A 16673-nucleotide genomic window follows, 5' to 3' on the forward strand; every position below is an offset into this window, starting at 1 on the left:
AACTTCAGTTGAGCCTAGTGTGAGGCCTTGGCAGCAGAAGGAAAAAAATGGAATAATACATTTTACACATTACTAGGAGAAGGAGAACCTGCAACCCATGTCAGAGGGTTAGACCCAAGGCAAAACCATAAGCTATTGAGGTCAGGAAGTTATTATAATGACTTAGATGAACTAATTAAAGTGAAAATATTTGCTAATAAACACACATTATAATTTAGCACCAATTATCTTCTTTTGAAAAGACGTTGCTTATTTTCTTTTAATTAAGAGTAATGCCCCGAAGGTCTGGAGCCTCTGCACTCAGTCATGTACCCATTCATTCATTCCTCTGTCTTTTCCTCTACATGCTGGGTCTTAAACATTCCTAGCCACTTCCCCCTCTCTGAGTGAAGGGCAACAGTCTGTGTGTGTGGGTGGGTGGGGGACTCCTGGATATCACCTAGGACTGCTGAGACAAAAAAAAAAACCAGCAGAATGCTTCATTGTGCTGCACAAGAAAAATCCTGCTTGGCTAGAGAGTAGTTAAGTTAGGAATGTGAGAACAGAAAATTAAAGATCCACTGCACAAAAGACAATCTACAAAATAACCAGGAACAGCAGCAATTGACAAAACATCATGGTATTGACAAGTATATTTGGTGTGTGTGTGTGTGTGTGTGTGTGTGTGTGTGTGTATGTATGTATGTACAGATATATGTGTGTATCTGTCTGTGTATATGTGCAGTTCTGTACATGTCTGTGTGTATCTGTGGGTTTATCCATATGTATGTATTTGTGTGTCTGTGTGCTTGTGTGTATGTGTCTGTGTGTGTTTATCTGTATATTTGTGTGTATGTATGTATGTATGTATGCATGTGTGTCTGTGTGTATGTTTGTGTGTGTGTCTATCTGTGTTTGGGTGCGTATGTATCTGTGTGTAAGTCTGTTGGCATGTGTTCATGCACGTGTGTGTTCGTGAGTATGAGCATGGGAATAGAGGCCATAGGTCAGTCTAAAGATGTCTCCCTCTATCACTCTCTACTGTGCATTTTGAGACAAGGTTTCTCATAGAACTTGGCTTGCAAGCCCAGGGAACTCTGGGACTCTGCCTGTCTCCACTCCTCCAGGACTAAGGTTCTAGGTGCACGCGCACACTACACACTCTCTTTTCACACAAGTACTAGGGATCCAATCTCCTGTCTTCACACTTGCACAGTAGGCAGTAACAGCCCTGCATTTGATTTAACTGATAATCCAAAGGTGAAACCTAAAAGTCAGACGGGATGGCTGTTGTCTCTCTCCTGAATACCAGGGGGACATGGGTATGCCACAGGATGGGGTGGGGGAAGGCAGACGGGGCGGGACCGTGGAGACATGAAACAATCCAAGTCCAAAATATATAGGGAAATCCCCTTAATGGGCTAATAATCATACAGCAAAACAAGAATTTGGTCCTATTGCAGCTTTATTAAACAAAAATCTAAAAGGGCAAGGTCTCTGAAACTTAGTTTATGTCAAATATCCCCCTCCCCAAAAAATTCTTAACAACTTTGAAAAACAAAACCTTCTAAATTATTCAAGTTTCTTTGGCATTGTTAGTTAAAAGCAAGACTCAAATTGTCAAGGATAAGTCCTGGCTTAAATTATTTCATGTGGTGTCATGGGTAAAAGAAAGAAAAAGGAGAGACTCTGGTAGAGCTGCCCGGCATCCTAAAATGCACTTTTTAAGCCTGTAAGGCAGAGAGAACATAGCACTTTAGTAGTGAGAGGTCCACATGTGCGACCATGCATTCTGCCTGTGCCACATTACAGGACGCATCCCCCTTTCCACACCAGGGCTGCCACCGTGCCCTGGGTAGGCTACAGAGAACAGGAAGCTGCACCTTCCTAGACTTCAGAGACTGCAACCAGCCTAGAGAGAGCCCACTCTGCACCACAGAACTGCCTGCACATCCCAGCTGTGAGGAGGAAAATGGTTTGCATTATTAATTCAGAGTTGCAAACTAGAAAGGTAGTGCTTAGAAATCCACAGAGAGAGGAAAGGAAAGTTAAGTTGAGAAGAGATTTTAGACACAGGCAGTCACTGTGAGAGGAATACAGACTACTTGGCTGAATCATTATAACAGTGCCCTGAGGTCCAGGCACAACCTAACCTCAGGTCACTTTTGACTTTTGCTTGGGAATTCTGACTCTCCGTGGGAACCAAGACATTCAACAATGAAAGAAAAATACATTCCAGCAACAGCTCTTAAAATTTAACAAACTGCAATGTCTTGATGTCAAGCCTTCTGGGAAGTTTTCTTCCTGAACTAGGGACAGTGTAAGCTGAGTGCCTTCATCAGTATATTAAAACACTTTCTAGAAGATTTCACCTCAGTGATGCTGGTCTCTTCTTAATCACTATAAATTTCTTAGCTCCAGCTAACCAGCATCAATAGTGCCTACATCAGAATATTATATTTTTATTCAGAATCTATGTTGCATGGCTACTTAATTTTAGACACTACAAGACCCTTAACACGGTTAAAATTAAAACAAACAACAACAACAACAACAACAACAACAAAATAACTTGAATAACTAAGACTAGCCCCTGAACCAACCTGTCCTCTCTCTTACTACATGGTAGAAAGACAATATTTTCTCATTTACTTAAGTTATACTGGGGCTAAGTGACAAGTCTCAACCTGAATTGTTCAATAATGAGTTGGCATGTAAAATAATATGGAGTGAGGAAGGGACAGGTGATTCTGGGCAATGGGACATGATGCAGTAGGGGGAGCCTGTTTTCCAGTTGACCTGATCCCACTTCCTAGAGATTAATCACCCCTCCCTAAACTCATCTGGTTATGCACCTCCCCCACCACCACCACAAGCTCACCCTAATTATAATTATGCCCTCCCCTATGCTCGCCCTAATTACATCCTCGCTGGCCCAAGCTCCACTCTCATCATCCTCCATTGGCTCACTTCTGATACCATCCCCACCCCGACCCCTACACACAGTATAGCCTACAGACTGTGTGTGGTGATAAATGGGGGAAAGTATTGGTCCTGTATTAAAATTACATCCAAATAAAGTTGTGATCCATGGGGGAAAACTGATTAAAGCTACATCTGCCAGTAACTACTTGGGACTTCATAGTGGTCCTTTCAGCTCTCACACGGGTTTGATAAGGAAGGGAAAGAAGTTGGACAACAATCTCTAAGTACTCACACATGAACTTTTGATGAACAATATTTCTATGATAACTTTATACTAGATTAGAGTGGTATAGTCATCATGGAAAAATTATCTATTAGACGAGACATGTAAACAGGCTGGGAGGATAAAGCTGTGAATGGAGTAGATACAGAGGTACCCAGTCGTGTCTGGGAAAATCCCACAGGATGCATGAAAGAGTCTGGACGGCTAAGGTGAGCACAGGTTTGCAGTGGGGCTCCTGAAGCCGTGGCATTGGACAGAGCTCACCAGCTAATGATGTGGGGGTAAAAGCAGGAGGTGGGGGGACTGGGTACTGAGCAGCATCTAACAGAATAGTCCTTAACCTTCCGAATGCTAGGACCCTTTAATACAGTTCATGTGGTGGCGATCCCCAACCACACATTTATTTCATTGCTACTTCACAACTGTAATCTTGCTACTGTTACGACTCATACTGTAAAAATTTGATATTCGGGATATCTGCAAGCCCCAAAGGGGTCATGACCCAGCGGTTGAGAATTTGCTGATCTAAAACTACGTGAGGAACTCAGTGTTGTATGCAGCGAGCTTCTAAACCATGTTCATGCTTCATGACAGATTCGTGCGTAGGGTTAGAGAAAAGAAGCACAGGAAAGAAGAGGCAATTGCAAGGATTCAGGCAAAAAATCTTGCTCAGAGACTGTGGTGGTTTCGATGGGAGTGGCTTTGGTAAACTGATGAGTTTGAATGCTTGCTTTGCAGCCGGTAGAACTCTTTAGGAAGGATTATGAAGTGTGGCTTTGTTGGAGAGGGTGCGTCACTACCTATGAGCTCTGAGGATTAAAAAGCCTATGCCATTCCCAGTAAGTCACCCCACTCTCTGTCTCATGCTTGGGGATCAGATATAAGCTCTCAACTACTGCCTCTGTACCATGCTGGCAGGCCTGCTGCTAGGCTCCTTTGCCATGATGGCCACAGACTCTATAACCCTCCGGAACTGTGAACCTCAAATTAAATGCTTTCTTTTGTAAGTTCCCTGGGCCAGAGTGTCTTTTCACATCTCAAGCTAAAGTAACAGAATTGAGAACTCAGTACCCAAGGAAGAATATATAGGTAAAAGGGAGTTATTCCTAAGAAAGTTACAAGTTTCCCCGAGCAAAAGTGACTGGGGATGTTCTAAAAGAACTAAGAAACTATCAAGCCTACTAAGTCTGATGAATTTAATTTTGAAAATGTTACATCTGAGCTACCCATGAGACATGTCCGGAATCAAGTTTAACCTATTGTTGGAAACAAAGGTCTGAGACATTAGAAGAGGAATCTGCTCCAAAGACATACCTTTGGCCAAACTAAGAGAGAGAGAATGCAGGCTGAAAATGCATAGGAGGTACCAAAAACACAGAAGCCTAAGGCAAAAGTTCTCATTAAGAAAAATGTCGTTATAAAAACTTAAGAAAACACCAATTCCTGGACTTCTAACAGAGGTATTACTTTCAAAATGAAGAGGCAAGTTTTAAACAGAGTACACTCAAATCAACAATACTCCAGAATATCAGCCAGCCATGGTGGTTCACACCTGTAATCCCAGCACTTGGTGGCTGATATGGGAAGCTAGCTATTAGAGTCTGTCACAAAGAAAACAAGACAAAGCACATGTAAGCTGGCACAGAATGGAAAGGAACCACTTGGGGCCAGCTCCTAAAAAGCCATGAGTTCAAGAGACTCAACGAGAATGCAAGCCTAGGTAAAAAGTTGATGGCTTTTCCTGTCCAGTCGGTACAAGGAAGAGAGGAGCCTCTGGTTGGGGAGGCTTATCTAAAGGACAAGGCACAGGTCTTTAGTAAGAGTCAACAGGGAAAAAAAGAGATATATAGACAGACAAGGTTTAAGGGGAATGGAAAAACCAGTGGCTTCAGGAGGTAGGAACATCACAGGGAAGCAACCGGGGAGAAAAATATTGATACAATGTCAATGTGATGGTCTAAGAAAAATATTGATACAATGTCAATGTGATGGTCTAACAGATAGTCTTGCCAGGGGAAAAGTTGCCCAATCCCCAAAGAGATGATAGGACCTATTCTCATGGCAATAGCAAGAGCTATGCAATAAAGTCAGTGTCCCTGACTTTCAATGCCAAAACACATGCAACAGACTCACCATCTAAAAACTCCAATTCTAGCCGATCATGAACCTGAAAGCATCTGCTTCTTTTGCCTCCATTATAAAACCCACCCCAGCCTTGCCTGGTCTACTCTCCCACTCTACCTCACTTCTTTCTCCCTGTATCTTTACTCTGCTTTTGATATCCAGGAAGTACAGAACAAAAAATACATATTTATTTCCAGATCGAACAGCTCTTTCTATGCTGGAGAAAGAGCATAACTTAAAAAAATCAACTACACTCATTTTTATGAAACATGTGCAATTATCCAGGTGTTCTGTGCAGATAGCCAAGTTACTAAGAAGTTGGCTGAACCATACAGTCTCCTCATGACCTCAAGATGATTGAAAAGGACAGAGCTTGATTCAGGAGAGAAATGTCAATTTATGTCTTATGTTCTTCCCACCCTTCATGCTCCTCACAATGGGTAGAAATGCTGTTCCACAACTTTGAACTAAAACAATTCAGTTGAAGCAGTAAACAAAATGTAATCCTCAGTATATATAAAATACTGTATATGCTAACCAACAAAACTTGGGAAGAATAAGAATTAAGTGAAATTCATATTTTTTTAAAAGTCTACAGCATTTAGCCTAGTATCTGGCACAAAATAGATGCTGATGAAGTATCTACCAGATGGAATTTTTCCTTATGGCCAGTTCAGAAATTCTTGAGTTGCTAAGGATACTCAGTGTGGAATGATATAGATTCCCAAATTCCCAAGGGAAGATGAAGGCTTCCACTCCTTGTTTTAGCCCACTCAAACCAAGAACCTCATTGTCGAGAGTGTAATATTTAATCCTGAGCTTGATAGCTGGTGGTAACTGATATTATTTGTGCCTGATAAAGTAAGTGATTGAGTGAATGTAGAACCAGAGAGACTCTTTCTCTTGGGGCCTCATGGGATAGCTCTAAATTATCTTTCTTTTAGAAAATTAACTATTACAAGCAACCAGACCAACTTCATAGTATAGGCTTGGCTTGGTGCCAACTGCTATGCACACCAACTTTTGAAGAGTGGGTTACATCTAAAAACCCAGAATGTAGCCTATAAAAATTAGTAGTTGGGGGCTAGACCTCTTTGGGGATTTTTCAGAATATATTGTGAACAAACACTTCCCTCATCTGCTTGTTCTTTGTCCTCAATCCTGAACTACTTTTAAATATGTAAAGACTTTATTAAGTGTAATGTTTCCAAATAAGTGAGAAGAAAATGAAATATGTTTCTGAAGCAAATCCAAGGAAAAAAAAATCCTTTGATTTTTGACTGGCACAGATCTAATTTTTAAATTACTTAAAAGCTTTCCCTATCTTCAGGTATTAACTGCTGCTAACTGTTCATTTCAGGGTCTTTCTCGTTATTCTTTTGTGAACAGAAAGCTCGTTTATAGCTTGTTGAACATTATACTATACCAAAGTTTAATGCTATTCATCAGTATTATTAAACAATATATTTTCAGCCATTTAAAAAACTTGACTGGCAGAAATAAATGAGGATATGAAAACGAGTAAGTACGAACTTTTAAACAGTGGGTTCTAATTTTAAATATCAAAGGAAGGCTCCTTTTTCTTAGGTAGTGGGAGTCTAAAAAACGATCTGTTCATGAGAATAGCAAAGAGAAATGCTTTAGGATTTCAACAGCCATTAGAGAGTGTTGTGTACACTCCAAAATCCAAGGTTTAAAACACAGAGTGAAAGGTTAGGGAACATGGGCCCCAGTGATCCCAGAAGGTGCCTCGTATCAATTCAGATGCTGAGCTATCTTCTCAGGCAGTACTAAATGGTTCTTGATAGATTTGTGGCTCTCCTGTGATGACTTCAATGGGGGGGGGGGGGATCTACAAAATACCTTTGGGGAATGAACAACTTGCAAATTTGTATGACTCAAACAATTTCTTACATGAAAGCATTCACAACTCCATTACTATAGCTGACAGAGATTCTTCATGTGATTTAATTAGTCATTTCTATCCTTGCTATGGAGAAGAGATTCAAGGTGGCTGACTTAAGGTCACACAAGATATGGCTTCAAGGCTCATATAATGATATAATGTCAAGACACATGCAAATATCAACACACATACACACACACACACACACACATACACACACCAACAAAGTACACACTCTGGCAAAAAAGAAAGGATATTAAACTGTACATCCATTCGTTCCAAACTGGAAAATTCTGGCTAATGAAATGTGAAACACTTTAAAAAGTTACATCTGAAAATGTATGGGACTTGCTCTAGGGTTCAACATTTCTTTACTGCTCTACCAACCAAGGGAACATCCCACCAAACTGCAGCCTTCTTGAACTACAAACTGACACATCAACTTGGAACAAAGCCCAAATTAATCTTCCAGATTCCTGTTTTCTCTTGATTTCCTCCCACCCTGAAGTAAGCAGGTGATTCAGTTGGGAAAGCTAAAAGACCACAGAGCAAGGAATATAGCTACAAGGCAACATAGCAAAGCCAGGCTAAATTCAAAAGACGATGCATTGCAAATCAGAGCAAAACCTAAAGTTCCAAATAGATTGAGGAACTTCCATAAAGGCTATTTAAATCCTCTTCTAAATTACAAGCACCAAGAAATCACTTAAATCCTTTAAAAGGGACAAATACTAAATATCCCTTCCCTTTCGTTGCTTGTGCTTAAACACTAATCCCAAATGAAAAGCATGAATTCTGAAATAAAGACTCATTTATCTGTCAAGGTACATAGTCCAGTGTGAAGGACACCAGGGTTAGCAAGAGTGGAAAGGGGGGGTGGGGGGCAGGGATGAAGAACAAAGTATAATGGCATGTGTGAAACTGCTCTAATAAAAACCAATTAGTTGTATATTAACTATTTTTTAGAAAGTAAATATTTAAAAATACTGTATATTACAAAACAGAAGTTCAGAATCAGGAAGGTAGTAGAACCTCTGTCAGATAGCCAATCAAAGTGGAGAAGCCGGCAGATGGTCAACAGATACATAAGAGCACTGGGTGGGAGACCACCTTCATGTCAATGGTCAGGAACAGACTCCATGAGCTGCTATGACACCTCTTTCTAAGTTGCTGGGAACCACGCACTGTCATAAACAGTGGCTAACCCTATGATTTCCATATCTCCTAGTGGAAATCCTGCTGCAACACACAGGCAATGGAAGCCACCATCTGCAGAAGCCCAGCTTCTCATGGAAACAAGGGGATGATCAGTAGCCACGAACGTGGCGCTAGTCTGAATTTTCCAATAAACAGACTTCGTGCACCTCCTGAGATGTTAAATCTCTGTGTGAAGATTTTATAGTTCAACCAAGGTCAGACAGAACTAAGAGATGAAGACAGTCAGTGTCCTAGGACAGTTCTGAGCCACCAATGCCTAGGTTGCTGATCAGGTTTATTCTGGCTGACTACAAGACAAGAACTTTGATAAATTCAGGTCTCTTGTATTTAAAATTGAAAACTATTACTTACTTCCAAAAGCCTGGTTTATTTCAAAATATTGCAGAACATATTTTTGCTCTTATCAAGAACATAATTCTTATAATGTTAAGAAATATCATTTCAAAACAAAATGAAAATTTCTTACCAAGATCTATAATAATATTCATATGATGATATGCAAAAAGCATGCTAAATGATGGATGTTCCTTAATTGTCAAAGAAAATTCCAATTTTAATTTAAACTACTTCAATTGTATTCTAACATCTTAACTTTTGACAGTTATCAAAATTAAATCTCCCCCAAGGAAACATAAAAGTGGGAGAAAATAATGTGTTCTACCTAGTTTCAGTTTGCTTTACAAAAGCAGAAAAATTAGGAGACTATGTGGTATGCAGCAAAAGTAAAATTTAACCAACCTTCTAGACAAATACTAAAAATGCAATCCTGCCATTACATAAGCACACAAAGGTCACCTGCCTGGCTCTGCCCAGCTCCAGAAAACATCATTTGGGTGAGCTTCTGCACATGCTCAGAGCAGACAGCATTTGGGTGAGCCTCTGCACATGCTCAGAGCAGACAACATTTGAGAGAGCCTCTGCACATGCTCAGAAAAGCACTTCTTATTCACTACTTCATTAATTCCAATCAAGTTGTTCAGATGCAAATAGCACAGCCTTTGTTTAGTCTGGCTTTTAAGGCTTACCAGCCCTTTTCTCCTGAAGATATTTTCCTCCCTTTCCTTTCCTTTCCTTTCCTTTCCTTTCCTTTCCTTTCCTTTCCTTTCCTTTCCTTTCCTTTCCTTTCCTTTCCTTTCCTTTCCTTTCCTTTCCTNTTTCCTTTCCTTTCCTTTCCTTTCCTTTCCTTTCCTTTCCTTTCCTTTCCTTTCCTTTCCTTTCCTTTCCTTTCCTTCCTTTCCTTTCCTTTCCTTTCCTTTCCTTTCCTTTTTCCTCTCCTCTCCTCTCCTCTCCTTTTCTTTCTTTCTTTCTTTCTTTCTTTCTTTCTTTCTTTCTTTCTTTCTTCCTTCCTTCCTTTCTTTCTTTCTTTCTTTTTTTGTAAACTGTGTAGAGGTTTTTTAAAGGTTTATTCTTTTAATTTAAATATTTTATGCTCTGCTCACAGTTTGTAGCATTAGAAAGTTTATCAACTAAAATCAATTCAGTGTAAATTTAAAATATACTAGTGCTTTTTGTCGGAGAATATAATATGTATTAAATTAATACTTTCACCTTTGGAGTATATAACATTGAATTAGTATTTTCATCATCAGAGTATACAATATTTTCTAAACAGTACAATTTTAAGAAGAATATTACTTAAAGTGTATATAGAAAAGTAAATTTTCTAAGAAAAACATGGATGTAAGTTTCAAAACGAAGAAATTTTTTTGGATTTTGGCTTTTACTAAAAATATGGATAGCCATGTCTCTCTACAGTAATATTATGAGCAAATAGTCTATTTTCCTGAAATTTGGGGATACTTGAGGTATTTCAGCTTCTTATTAGCCAGGCATCAGGATTTCAAAGCAATTGAGGGCCTGAGAAACTTCAGTTCTGACTTTTTGCACTGTGTGCTTTATTATAATGAAATGGCAGGTGAGGGTTTTTTTTTTTGGAGAGACTGAGGGGAGGTGTGGCTATTTGGGGTTTATTGTGTTTTGCTTTGTTTTGTTTTGTTTTGTTTTGTTTTGTTTTGTTTTGTTAAGAATATCTTTAGAACATTCTTTTAACAAAATCACAGATACAATTAAAATTTTATGATAATGGAAACTTGAAATTCTTCTTTATGCTAATTTTACATGATTTTCTCATGGAAAAAAAACAAAAACAAACAAACAAACAAACAAAAACTTCTTATAATCCAAAGTAGAATGCTGCATGTTGAGAGTGTGGAGAAGAACTCCCCAGTACAGGTAAAATGCATGTAGTCAGGTTCAGGTCTGAAACTAAAGACCAGACACACCTTACACTGAAGACTGGGAATCAAACATCCTGCAAAAACCACTTTATAAAAACCATTCAGTAGAAACTTTCTTAAAACACAGTGGATAAACTATAAAAGAACAGAAATTACCAGATTTTTGTTTGGGGGAAGTCTGGGGGCAGGGAATGTTTATTTTAAAAATGATTAAAAGGTGTTTAGCTTTTCAAATGCCTAAAACATAAAGCTAAGCATGTGTTTGAATCAGCTTCTAAGGATACCAAAAAATATAAATAAATAAATAAATAAATAAATAAATAAATAAATAAAATGATCTCGCCGCTCAGGTGAACAAAGATGGCTGCGGTGGGAAGCCGTTCCCGCTGTTGCAGAGGCCTCCACACAATCACATCTTGTCCCAATCCGACTGCCTGCCAGAACAAGACAGGCAGCTGACCAATTATGGGTGTTGATCTATACAGGGCCCCTTTGTTCTCCAACAATGTCAGGGTGCACACGTCCGGGGACACATATTTACCTGGAGGATTCTTGGCAGGATCACTGTGGCTTGGACTTCCTGATTGTCCAGAATCTGTAAAGAAATCACAGAATATGTTTTCTTTTTAATTTGTTATGAAAGAATTTCACAATACTTAGTAGAACTTTAAAAAAAAATTTAAGGTACAACAATGAGGTGAAGTGTTTAAATAAAGTATACTTTCCCAAGCTGTTCCATAGGAACATTTTATTCACCAACCTAGATAAATGTCTATACATATTTCTTCTCAAAGGGAACAATTACTGGCCTATAATGCTTTGAGGGTGGAGGAAGGTTTGCCTGCAATGAGAGGTCTGGCCACAAAGCCACTAAAACCGTTTGAAGGTTAGGCAAATAGCAAGGCCAGATAGTAGAAATCTGAAATAAAGCAGATACTGTCCCTTAAAAGATACAATCTAAAAATAATTAAGAATGCTTTTAAAAAACCCAAGACTATGCATTTCTTCAGAGAGTAAAAGACAGAGAAACAAGAGCCGTCTCGTCTGGGTTTTCACAGGCAGGTTCAGCTATCCACTCCAGTAATCCCCCAACCTACTGGATCCCGGCCCAGTTCTGCCTGCATCCCATAATAGCAATCGATTTGCAAACACCAGGAAAAGCATAAATTACTAGGTAGAAAACCAACATGGCTTTGCGGAGAGCAAATTGTTGGATCAATTTAATCTCCATCTGCGAGATACAGGCAGGCTCTTAGATAAGGTGGAAGGGACGGCCACCTTCATTTCAGAGCAGCTCTGTCCTATGTCATTCCTTACCAACACCACAGAAAGGGCTCAGAGGACAGGCACTGTCAGCCAGTGTGCCTGTCCTAACCCATTTACGGTGCTGTGTTTGGCTTGATCCTCTACCTCCATGAACCCTCTGCATTTATCTGCGTCATCTGGCCTGGGTTCTTACACACTTACTGGCAGGGAGTTGCTATGAAATCTTTTATTGGCTCTAGCACAGAGGTTTTGTCTCCATAGCTACACCACACTAGGAAAGAAGGGGCAGAGAGCCTGTCTACCTCTTTGTCTTCCTGGGGCCGTTCATGGCGTGAACACACTAGGCTTGCAGTATATGCCAGAGAAATGGATGGCACAGATTCAGCAGCCTTCACTGCTTGCCTACAAAAAGGCAATTTTGAGCACAATAGTGAATCTCAACAAAATGTGGTACTGGTGGTGTCACCAACTGCCATAAACTCATAAGTCTCTTCCTCAAAACCTTGCCCTTATACTTGAAGCAAGGAAGGGATTAAATTAATCAGAAAAGCAGACTCCTTTTGTTGTTGATCAAGCTCCGTGGTTATGCCAGGAAAGTGGTTAACATACTACAACTGCTCTTCAATTCTAAAGGTCGGAACACCCTGCTAGTCTATGCCTGTATAAAACTTGGTTATTCATTTCCACCTTTGACTCCTGCTTCCTAGGTCAGACTTAATAGTGAAGAAGAATATAATCATCCCTCTATCCCATTTCCCTTTTTTCCCTTTGCTCTACAGTAAATTTCATGAAAACAGCACGGTTATTTTTGTGATTCCCACAATGACCTTCACCAGGATTCTGACTTCACAAAATGGAGGAAAAGAAACTGGAAAGATCTGATTGCACTGGCTGGCTTCTCCTGCAGCAGAAGCCAGTTCTCTTCTCCAAGATCTTTTACTTTTTTTTTTTTTTTTTTTTTTTTTTGTGGAATTGAGGCAAGACTGACATTTATAAATTAAGTGAAGAATGTTGTTGCTGTTATTATTGTTGCTGTTGTTGTTGTTGTTCCTTTGAAAGAGAAGGCCACACTGGCCACTTTTCAAACTAAGAGTGTAACAGTTGCAATGAAGTGTTAAAACTGTTTCGTTTCGTTACCGCCCCTGCTGTTTCAGCTTTGTCCTCACCTCTTGTCTAGTACATAAGTTACCTAAGAGTTTATCTTTCCAAGGGAGTCTAACCTGTTGAGATTCCTACTTACAGGGTCAGACTCAGAGGCCAGACTCTCCATAGTTTTTCTATTTCCTCTCTGGAGCTCCTTAACGCGTACACACTGTCCAACAAGAAGTGTTGTACAACAAGAAGAAACAGCAAGAAGGGAAAAGACTGCAGCTGTCCTACACAGGCAAGCGGCAGGGCAGCCTCACACTAGAAGCCATGGACTTTAAACGGGAGCCTTATCATGTTTGGCTACAATGTCTGCAAAATGTCACCCCTCACCTCCATTGCCTCTACTGCTAAACTTCTGTCCAGTAGAATAAAGACCAGTGTCTCTCCCCGAGAATCTGCTTACTTGCCAGGATGCATCCTTCATGTCCACAGTGTCACACGCCCCACTGGGACAGCCTTTCTCACCCTGCCCCTCCCCTTCTTATGTGTGTTAAAAGTTACACTCTCCTCTCATTTCCAAAAACTGTACATCTGTGTCTTCAAGAAAAAAAAAATCACTATTCACTCTAGAAAAAAAAAAACCAACACTATTTGCTTAGAAAAAAATCACTATGGACACCATAAGATTTGGGAGAAAGCTGAATAATTTTGTCACAAGCTTGCTTTCTACAATGAACTGGTGTTTGCTGCCCCTTGCCCCCAGTAACAGGTTTTCTTTCATACTACAAAATATGTACCATCTCACCAAGCCAAATAGCAAATACTGTGCCCCCAAAAGACAGATAAGGGTCCCAGAGAGGGCAAGCGACACCCTTACTCTTCATACTATGAACTCTAACACTGCAGTCCCCTCGGATGTCACCTTAGATCAGACACTTAATTCCAACTGCAGGAGAGGGAAGTAACCAGGGAGCCATAGTTGGCAGAGAACCCAAGAATGAACTGTTATTGTGGTTGACTTCAGAGAAGGAATTTTTCAGACCACATCTAAAACCCCGCAAATCACCACCCAGGTCAAATTACTCCAGTCTCAAAAGTTTCATTAACTACTTCCATCTCTCTCTCTCCCTCTCCCTCTCCCTCTCCCTCTCCCTCTCCTTCTCCCTCCCCCCCCCCCCGTGTGTGTGTGTGTGTAAGGAAGGTTATGCTATACTGAATACTAGCTCTGTTCCTCTCGAGTCATGTGATCCTGTACAAAATCAGTTAGCTTGTAGAACCTTGCCCCTTAATCATAAAAACTACAATAATATGATCTACCTCAAAATCTCTGGAAAGATTGTGCCATACCAAGCATGGAGCCCTACCTAGTTCAGCTACATCCTACACCATCAAAACACAAGAGATATTATTAACAAAATGGGCACATTAAAATGTGTAAGATTTTTAAGTGGACTAAGCCTCAGGAAGAAAAAGAAAAAAGGAGGAAGATAAGTTCTCTCCACAGTGATGTAGCACCTAGAAGTATCTATGCTGGGTCTGTGACCCCATGCCAAAGTGTTCTAGTCAGTACCTTTGTCCCTGGCCCCTGAGGTGGCAGGTGGTGTCATAGCCGTGCCCTGAGCTCTTGGGAGAGACCATGCTCTAGATGGAAATACAAGAAGCTGGCAAAATTGCCTTCCTGGAGGCTTAAGCCGTTAAGGGACAAGGATGGCAGGAATAGGGTTAGGAGCTGCCCAGAGCACTGTTTTGAGTCCAGGAAGATTTTGATGCCACAACAAAGAAAATGGTGAACCTAGAAGGTGGCCAACCAGTCTCCCCACTTTCTCCCCACCTTTTATTCTCTACTTCTTGATATGACTCTATATTTTCTATATTTCTTCTCCTTTGGGCTTGACTCAACATAATTTTTGAGGCAAAATCGACCTAGTATGACTTCCTTCTGAAATTCTCTAGGAGTCTTCACGATGGATCTCACAGTCCAGCTGAAAGGACCCTTCTGCCTCAGCCTCCTTGGTGTCAGGGATTCCAAGTGTGAACAGGCCACCCAGCTCTCTCTGCTCACAAGTGCAAATCTAACCATGCTGTTTATTCTTTTGGGAAGAAGGCAACTGAAGGGAGGAGATCTCTAAACTGTGGTTTTTACCGTGGCCACTCCTGGAGCTCCTTCATGGCCTACACAGCCACGAGCCAGAGCTTTTGCTCTCCTGTGAAAGGCAGCCTGACTAGTCTTGCTCCTCTAACATAAGCTCACCTAAGGAGGTGATCCGCTCTGGCAGAAGACCCGAGAGTACTGTTCTAAAGCACTTGTGCTGAGTGGTGCCAGTGTGCCATATTTAGACACCTTGCTTCTGACAGTCTGATGCAACCTTGAAATTGCACAAAGCCAAGTGATCCTACAGCAGATTAAATGTTTCTGGGAACCTAACCTGATCTTCCCCCAAATTCCCTTCTCACTGCCATTTATCAGCACATCCCAAGTCATTTGAAGAATTAAAAAAAAAAAAAATCAAAACAAAAGCATGTCTTCAATATCTGTTGAAATTTTCGTTACTATCATCTGAAGCTTGTTCACTACCGGGTATGCTAAAGAGACGTGGTTCTGAGTCAAGTTTATGGTCCATCCCCACCACCAAGCTACAAAAATGACTTTTAGATAACCTGTCCACGTCTGGTAAAAGTTAGGCTAATATAGTTATGGTGATAGTCAATAACTATGGTGAGAAATGATTTTCACCAAGCAGTAACTTTCTGGCATGACTAACTGCTACTCTCTGTGGTGGGCAGATCACTAAGGACCATGGCTCTTAAACAACAGTAAGTAAGAAACCAAGAGCACCTTCAAATCAGAAGCTCAGCAGTGTTTGACACATAGTAACGCTTGGTGTATTTCTATTCGGTTCATAATGACTACAAACATTCATCTATTTATCTGTTTATTTAGTGTGTGTGCATGAGATCAAACGACATGCACATGTGTGTAGGTCAGAGACTATCTTTTGTAGAGTCGATCTCCCCTATTATAGGAGCTCTGGGGTTTGAACTCAGGTCACCAGGTTTGTGCCACAAGTACTTTTATCCCCTGAGACATCTTGCCAGCACTAAATATTGTGTTGTTTGAAGAAAAGAATATATGTATCATATTTCTTCTTAAAGCTCTGAAGTGACCCAATGTTCTAGGGATACACAGATTAAGACCTTGGGGATGGAGGAATGGGAAGAGCAGATAGGGAGCATCAAGTCACAGTCACATAAGAAGGCAGGGCTACTAGAGGGACAGTGACAGACCACTCAGAAAGCAGGAAGGGAGAGCTGTGAATGTTTTCACCATAAAGAAATGCAAACTAGGAAAGAGACATGTCAAAACTGAATTAAATATTACAAAATGGATACATGTGGTAACATATTCATAGTATACCCCCACAAATACATAAAACTCATACATTTGTGTATATTAGCTTCCACATTAATTTCAACTAAAATATTAATTCACTTCCATAAAAGTAAGTATACATTAAAAAAAATAGCAGCTTGATTCTCCTTAGGGAAGGGGACCAAGGTCACATCACAAAAAAACCCTAACTCTTGGAAGAATATCATAAGAACTCTCCACCCAGGAGTTGGTAGGGTACTTTAAACCCAGCACTCA

General features: G+C 40.3%; 1 protein-coding gene across 9 annotated transcripts in view; it reads right to left on the reverse strand.

The window, feature by feature from the left end:
- Nfib (nuclear factor I B) overlaps positions 1-16673 on the reverse strand; it is a 215732-nt gene that overhangs the window by 81587 nt on the left and 117472 nt on the right. For 7 of the 9 annotated variants that reach the window (XM_029476293.1, XM_021160527.2, XM_029476292.1 and 4 more), the window contains one exon: positions 11214-11267. In XM_029476293.1, coding sequence (XP_029332153.1) covers positions 11214-11267 — 54 coding nt within the window. Of the gene's footprint in view, positions 1-11213; positions 11268-11432; positions 11452-11989; positions 12012-16673 lie in introns of those variants that run through there. The other 2 variants (XM_029476294.1, XM_029476296.1) reach the window with 2 other exon arrangements.

The sequence above is a fragment of the Mus caroli genome, chromosome 4 (assembly GCF_900094665.2).
Source record: "Mus caroli chromosome 4, CAROLI_EIJ_v1.1, whole genome shotgun sequence".
Classification (NCBI taxonomy): domain Eukaryota; kingdom Metazoa; phylum Chordata; class Mammalia; order Rodentia; family Muridae; genus Mus; species Mus caroli.